This window comes from Solanum stenotomum, unplaced genomic scaffold, assembly GCF_019186545.1.
Source record: "Solanum stenotomum isolate F172 unplaced genomic scaffold, ASM1918654v1 scaffold10159, whole genome shotgun sequence".
NCBI lineage: Eukaryota > Viridiplantae > Streptophyta > Magnoliopsida > Solanales > Solanaceae > Solanum > Solanum stenotomum.
The window spans coordinates 7,329-15,236 of NW_026020931.1; the positions used below are offsets into that span (position 1 = coordinate 7,329).

General features: G+C 33.0%; 1 protein-coding gene across 1 annotated transcript; it reads left to right on the top strand.

Moving 5' to 3' along the window:
* The first annotated feature begins 5,458 nt into the window (after window positions 1-5,458).
* Window positions 5,459-7,298, top strand: LOC125849717 (stress-related protein-like). Its single transcript, XM_049529689.1, has 3 exons — window positions 5,459-5,711; window positions 6,196-6,420; window positions 6,683-7,298. Exons 1-3 carry the CDS (start codon window positions 5,535-5,537, stop codon window positions 7,175-7,177), a joined length of 897 nt encoding a protein of 298 aa, XP_049385646.1. The 5' UTR covers window positions 5,459-5,534; the 3' UTR covers window positions 7,178-7,298.
* The last annotated feature ends 610 nt before the right edge of the window (window positions 7,299-7,908 follow it).

The window sequence follows — 7,908 nt, forward strand, 5'->3', positions numbered from 1 at the left end:
AAGGTTGACCAAAGTCAACTTTTCAAGTTATAAAATCTCCAAAACAGGGAAACGGGCCTAAAACCCAAACGAACGACCAGGCGACCGAACAGTCAGTGCCAGCAAGTCATAAATGACTTGGGGTCGCCACAAGAACGCTCTAAACGACGCAATAAATGCTTTAATTTAAAAAAATGACCTAGAGGGTCATTACATTTATCCTTTGACTTTATTAAATTTACTGCTTTGAAAAATGTGCTAAATGATTAATATTATTTAATAGCAAAGGTAAAATACATACAAAAGGTAAATTATCTCTTGATTTTCTAAACTAGATAAGTTTCATTAGACAATTATTTTTAGTATAGTGAACAACTATTGTTGGACTGAGGGAGTATATATACACTCATGGTATCAAAGAGGAAGAAGTGTGTAGTGATTCAATGAAAACACTACTCAATTACTCCTTGATACCATTAGAATATATGAAGAAGAAGAAACAATGTTTTAGTGAAAACACTACTCAATTAGTCTTTGATATCATTAGAGTGTATATATATATATATATATTCTAGTGACATCAAAGAGGAAATTGCTCAATTACTGATACCATCGGAGTATACTCTGATGATATCGATGATGAAAAAGAGTAGTTCAGTGAATAGAACAAGAAGGGAGTCAGGTAAATAATTTGGACCATGAGTTCAATCAAAATAAATATATTGGGTTACTTCTAATTTGAACATTTATATTTGTCTAATGAGTCTAATTTGGACTCTCTTCTAAACAAACCATGGTTATTCGTGATACCTCTTTTGATGATTTAAAAGGAGAAATTGAACATTTGAAAGAATAAATTAAATTTTTTAAACAAGATCATATTATTTATGATCACCATCTTACTCAGATTGAGTCTGCTAATAGCAAAGGAAAAAATAAGGCTGATGAATCTACTGGTGAAGAAAATACTCTTGCCAACACTTTGAATATCGATCCAAAACAAAATATGTTTTTAGGAATGATGCAAATTGTTACAGCTCATAAATGGTATGTTAAATGTTCTATATTAATTGATAATACTTTTTCTATAACCAACACTGTTATGATTGATAGTGGCGCTGATGTGAGTTGCATTCAAGAAGGTCTTGTACCTACTAAATATTTTGAAAAAACAACTCATATGGTTAAATCTGCATCTGGTCATGCTTTAGATATAAAGTATAAATTATCTAATACTCGTATTTGCCAGAATAAAGTTTGTATTCCTCACTTCTTTTTCTTAGTAAAAAATCAATTATACCCTCCTATTATTCTAGGAACTCCTTTTATAAATGCAATTTATCATTTTACTAATATAAATGCTAAAGGCTTTTCTGCTACTTATAAAAATCAAGATATTAGTTATACTTTTATCACCGAGCCTATTTCTAGAGATATTAATGCTCTAATTGAAATGAAACAAANGAAGATGATTTCTCTGAGAAAAATATCCCTACCAAATCACGTCCTTGTCAGATGAATACCGAATTGGTTGAATTCTGCAAAAAGGAAATTGATAATTTATTACAAAAGGGTTTGATAAAGCCTTCCAAATCACCATGGTCGTGTACTGCTCTTTATGTTAATAACGCACCAGAAAAAGAACGAGGTGTTCCAGGTTAGTTATAAATTATAAACTTTTAAATAAATTTTTAAAATGGATTATATATCTTATTCCAAATAAAAGAGATTTATTAACAAGATTATATGATGCTAATATCTTTTCAAACTTTTGATTTAAAATCTGGATATTGGCAAATCAAAATATTTAGAGAACATTCATATAGAACGGCATTTAATGTTTCGTTTGGACAGTACGAATGGAATGTAATGCCTTTTGGGTTAAAAAATATTTCCTCAGAATTTCAAAAGATATTGAATGATATTTTTAATCCCTATTTGGATTTCATCATAGTTTATATTGATGATGTTTTGGTATACTCAAAGACTCTTGAAATGCATATTAAGCATTTAGACATTTTTAAGAAAATAGTTATTCAAAATGGTTTGGTCATATCTAAACCTAAAATGAGTCTTTTTCAAACAGAAGTTAGATTTTTGGGTCATTTGATTTGTCAAGGAAAAATGACTCCTATTCAGCGATCTATTGAATTCACATCGAAATTCCCTGATATTATTACAGATAAGACGCAATTACAGCGGTTTCTGGGAAGTTTAAACTACATTTTCCCATTCTTCAAAAATTTGTCTCGAGATTTAGCTCCGTTATATGACAGGCTAAAAAAGGATCATAAGAAGCCTTGGACTAATAGTCTCACAGATCTTGTAAATACTATTAAAGAAAGAGTTAAATCTCTACCTTATTTAACCCTTGTTAATCCTGCTTGGCCAAAGATTGTAGAGACGGATGCGTCTAATATTGGGTATGAAGATATATTGAAACAAATTAATCCGCATGATAAAAATGAATATCTTATTCGATTTCATTCAGGAAAATGGAGCGATGCTCAGAAAAAATATGCAACGGCAGCTCATGAAATGTTAACTATCGTTAAGTGCGTTTTAAAATTTCAAGATGATTTATATAATCAAAAATTCTTGATAAAAACTGATGCTCAGTCAGTCAAGTATATGTTTGATAAAGATTTTAAACATAATGCGTCTAAGTTAATTTTTGCTAGGTGGCAGGCACAATTATCCCCTTTTGATTTCGAAATTCATTATAAAAATGGATGTGATAATTCCCTCCCAGTCTTTTTATCAAAAGAATATCTTTCTTCTAATGGGTTTTCTTGACTTCTTTCCTGATAAAGATTTGGTTACGATTTTGAAGGCAGTTCCTCTTAATAGAGATTTAAAGGAACTTATATTATGAAAAATTATAGATGGAATGGTGATAGATATCGTCAATAATTACATGATTGAACAAGAGCTTTATGAAAGATTTTATTGTAATGAAGTTTATAACCCCTTGAATGATTAAAAATATAATCTCTTGAATGATTAAAACTAAATGTTATGTTTGAAGGATGAATCCTTCTTGGATAACCAAGGCTAGAGGAAAGGGTAGTTATACTCGCAGAAGGGGAAGATCATCCCCAAGTTCATCATACGGATCTTCATCATCTAGTACTCCAATTATACAAAAGGGAGGAATGAGTTTATATAACTGAAACTCTAGAGCACAAGAAAAAGCTTCCTCATCAATACATCTGGAAGATATTCCAGAAAGTGGTCCATTATATGATAAACTACAGGAGTTTCTAACTTAAAAGCAATGTGATTATTTTGCTTCAATCGCCAAAGAAAAAGTTGATGATATCAAAACATATGAAAATGTAGAAAAAAGAGAAATGATATTTCTGTTAGAAAACTCTGGCATACAGAGAAAAGAAGAACCTTGAAAGATATTCCAGAGGTATTTAGTTAATGGGCTTTATTTCCCTGGTGAGTCATACAAAACTCAGAAATATTATGAGACTCTGCTGATAAGCACAAGTGTTGAATTTCAACACTTTTAATTCAACACTTTTCAGGATATAATACAAGTGAGAATGTTTATAACTTCTCTAAAATGATTATAAAACACTTCATTCATATTGAAGATTGGGGTATTTCCTCAATGACTGAAAGACAATTCAGTTTGAATAAAGTCATGATAAGCTTTACCTATTGGGATTATATTCAGGCATTTAATAAAGTCTTATGTTATAACAATAAGAGGCATAAACATACTTGGTTCATAAAAGTATGTGCCAAGATATTGCTAACCCTATACCAAATTGGTTTTTAAACTGGTGGTCATACCATGGGCCAATCATAAAAATATTGCCCGAACCATTTCTCAAGTTATACAAAGAATGGGTTAAGATTTCCCCAGATCTCAACAATTTATATCATCAAGAACATATTTGTTATTTTCAACAAATTGAACAGATATACTTTTTTATAGAATTCTCTGTTTCATGGATTCATAAATAGGTTCCGAAAGTAGATTTCACTGAGGAACATATCCCTTGCCTATACAGAACTTATTATAATAATTTTTGGAATAAGTTGATGAAGAAAGATCATCAAACAAAGTCTTTATACGGACAAGAACTGTTGGATCTAATAACAAAAACCATACACGATTATACATCGATTCCTAATAAAGGAATTATGACTGATGACTCAACCTCCGTAAAACATATGGCTAGAAAAATTTATAATCATGATGAAGGAGAACAAAATGAAATGATTATGAAGTATCTAGAATAAGTAAAGAAAAAGATTCTTCTAAATATAAGTTATTACGCAAAATCAGATTCATCAATGCGTAGTGAAACAAGTGAAGATATGCATGAAGCACAACCATATGAAGAAGAAGCACCAGTGGATGCACTGAAAAAAGTCAAAGATTTTTTGGCAAAATTGAAGGACAAGATGTAAAAAAAAAAGTGTAAAGCTTATCGCATCGGTAGCAGGCCCACACTACTGTAGCAACACTATTCACCTACAGTAAATACACTGTTCACCTACAGTAAATACATTGTTCACCTACAGTATATACATTGTTCACCTACAGTAGATACACTATTACCAGGACCTAGATAGGGGCCCAGTATCCTGTACAAAGATGCTTTTTTTTTTCTATAAATAAGTTTGTTTTTCTTTAATTGAGGGCAGGTTTTAGAAACCACCTCTTCTTGTTTACATTTCTCTCTCTTGTTAAATCTTCTAAGTATTGTAAGTTTGCCGGACTTTGGCCGGAGCAATAAAGAGTGGTGTTTACTATAAGGTACTTCCTTTTAGTTTCACTTTTATCTTTTTATCTCTGAGTTAAGTCGTGACTATGTCCGGCTAAAAAATTATATCTATGCCGGATAACTAACTTCTCTTTTATATAAACCATGAACGGATCTAAGCTTTATTTAAATATAGAAGAATTTTAGTATGGTTTCTCGACTTGGTTCTGAGACTGAGGTACAGTCGGATCTAGTACTACTTTTATTGGCTTTGTCTTTGTGACTCCGTCTGATGAGCCGTGGTTTTTAGCCCGAAAAAGAGTTTGATAAGTAGAGCGTCTGATATCTGATTAGAACTATCAGACACATGGGCTCAATAAAAGTATGTATTAGCTTCTTGACAAGCCCTTTGTTTGGGTAAAATAAATAAATCATGCAGTCTGAGAAACTATATTAAAATTCTTGTGTATTTCGATTTTTATGTAGTTGGACTACCTTTGAGGATATTGACTTGCTTGATCTATGACTTGGAGTCTAATTTGTGTAATTTTTCTTGTTTAAAATTTAAAAATTAGCAAAAAACATATCATTAAATAATTTCTTTCTATTTATGGTCATGAATATTATTCACTTTAATTAAGAATATTTATTCACTTTATTTTTGGGTTAAACATTAATTGAAAACCTCTCATAAGGTAAAATTTTCATCGACTTCTCCGCACACGATTATTACGTGCCCGGTCCGCTATAAAAGGGGACTTGCTAACGGCCTGCTTTTCGAAGCTTTCTTGTACAACTCCATTGTGCTTAGTTTTCTCCATCTCTACCATGGCCGACGCAACTGCAACGCCGCCTACTGATCCAGCAAGCACCGCGCCACCTGCTAGTACTGATCCAGCAAGCACGACGCCACCTACTAGTACTGATCCAGGAAGCACGACCCCGCTTACTAGTACTGATCCAGCAAGCACGACGCCGCCTACTAGTACTGATCCAGCTGATCCAGTAAGTATACAATGCCTTCTACGTTTATCATGATATTACAGTTAAATCAATTTTAATTTTCAAACATCTAGAGGTAAAGCACCGTTGTAGCGTGGTTACGTTGTAAGTTCATACTCTGTTATTCAGGCTTCACATATTAGATCTAAGTTGTTCAATTACTCATATTAATTGCCAGAATGAATTGTTATCTTCTTATTTTGAGGTGTTAAATGAGGAATGAGCTGTTGCCTTCATGGTTGCCAATTTCATCTTCACAACACATATGGTCACTCAACTCATAATAATTTATTTATTTTCGAGAAAGAGTAGTTAGATTTGATGAAGATGCATTGACAGGTTAATTTATTCATGCAATAGAGGTAGAGTACTAGTATAATTTGTCGATTTTAGTTTATTTTTTCTCGATGTGTTTTCTCAACCTATAAGCTGAGATTCAGAATTTTTAAGTTTTAAATCTGTACCTGATTTGTGCTTATAATTGAAGGTAGCAGAAGATGAGAGGAAACTCAAATATCTGGATTTCGTTCAAGTTGCAGCGATCTATGTGATTGTTTGCTTCTCAACTTTGTATGAATACGGCAAAGAAAACTCCGGCCCGTTGAAACCTGGTGTACAGGCCGTAGAAGCCACTGTTAAAACTGTTATCGGACCGGTTTATGAGAAGTTCCACAACGTTCCTTTCAATCTCCTCAAGTTCATCGACCTAAAGGTTCACCTTCTTTCTCCCAAATGAATTTTACCCATACTGTCCACACCATACTTATTTTGCAGCTTGAAAGTTTGCTGGAATTGAGAACATTTAGAAATTGTCTTCTCCAACGAATTGAAATCCTTGATCTAATCTAGCTCAATTAGAGGAATGAGCCATAAAAATGGATGTGGACACACATACACATGAAATTCACATAAATGTTGTAAACTTTTGAACTCGAATTTCAGTAGCAAGGATTTGAAAGTTTGAATCTATGCAGGTTGCAAACTTGATGACAGAAGTTGAAAGCCATGTGCCTTCTCTACTAAAACAGGCATCATCCAAAGCTCTGTTAATAGCTCAGAAGGCTCCAGAATTAGCTCGAGATCTCGCCGGCGAGGTACAGCACGATGGCTTAGTGGACACAGCGAGCAACGTAGCTAAAACACTCTACACAAAGTACGAACCCACAGTGAAGGAGCTATACGCAAAATACGAGCCAGTGGCCGAGAAAAATGCGGTTTTGGCATGGCGATCTCTGAACAAGCTTCCTTTGTTCCCTCAAGTGGCTCAGATTTTGGTGCCGACGGCTGCTTATTGGAGTGAGAAATACAATCAAGCAGTGACATATGCGTCGGAGAACGGCTATGCGGTGGCGCATTATTTCCCGATTATTCCCGTAGAGAAGATCGTGAAGGTGTTTGAAGGCGGCGCCGCCGCGGAGAACGAGCAGTCCGTTTCCTTGACCGACGGCACTGTTGCTCCGGCGCAATGACCATTTTGCATTACTGTACTGGGGGTTGGGCCCCTTGGGCTTAATGGGCCAAGGGGTTAATAACTTGGTTTATGTTTGTCGGTAGTAATTGTTCATCTTTATATCGTAAGCCATTTCTCAATTTCCTTAATATATTTTAATAATTATTCTAAATCACCAAATTTAAATTCGTGAACAAACCATATTATATCAACTTTTAATCAAACACTTGAAACAAAATACAGTAATTTGTTAATTTTTAGTGAAGAAAACATTTTAAAAAAATCATGTGACACGAAGAAGCAGCAAGAACATAAAAAATGACTCAAGATCCATCATGATCGTTAGTTATTTCTCCAATTTTGCGTACAATATATAATAGGGGTATTCACGGTTTGGATAAAAATTGATCCAAATAAAAAAACCGAACCAAACCTATAAAATAAAACCGATTTTATTTGGGTTTGGTTTGATTTGGTTTTAGATTTTTGAAAACTGATAGTATTTGGTTTGGTTATGGTTTTATTCGAAAAAATCGAACCAAATCGATGAATTATATACATATATTTATTAATATAAATACTTAATATATTATTTTTATAAACAACTTTAAAGATATTATATATATTTTCATTAAAATTTCTATACAATTTACTTATTGAAAGCAAAAATAAAACTGATAGTATTTGGTTTAGTTATGGTTTTATTCGAAAAAACCGAAGAAATAACCAAACCGAATTGATGAATTATAT

Excerpts from the sequence above, each read along its gene's own strand:
- LOC125849717 (XM_049529689.1), top strand. The coding sequence starts at position 5,535 with ATGGCCGACGCAACTGCAACGCCGCCTACTGATCCAGCAAGCACCGCG. Across the intron at positions 5,712-6,195 it reads GTACTGATCCAGCTGATCCA|GTAGCAGAAGATGAGAGGAA; the intron begins GTAAGTATACAA and ends TTATAATTGAAG. Across the intron at positions 6,421-6,682 it reads TCAAGTTCATCGACCTAAAG|GTTGCAAACTTGATGACAGA; the intron begins GTTCACCTTCTT and ends GAATCTATGCAG.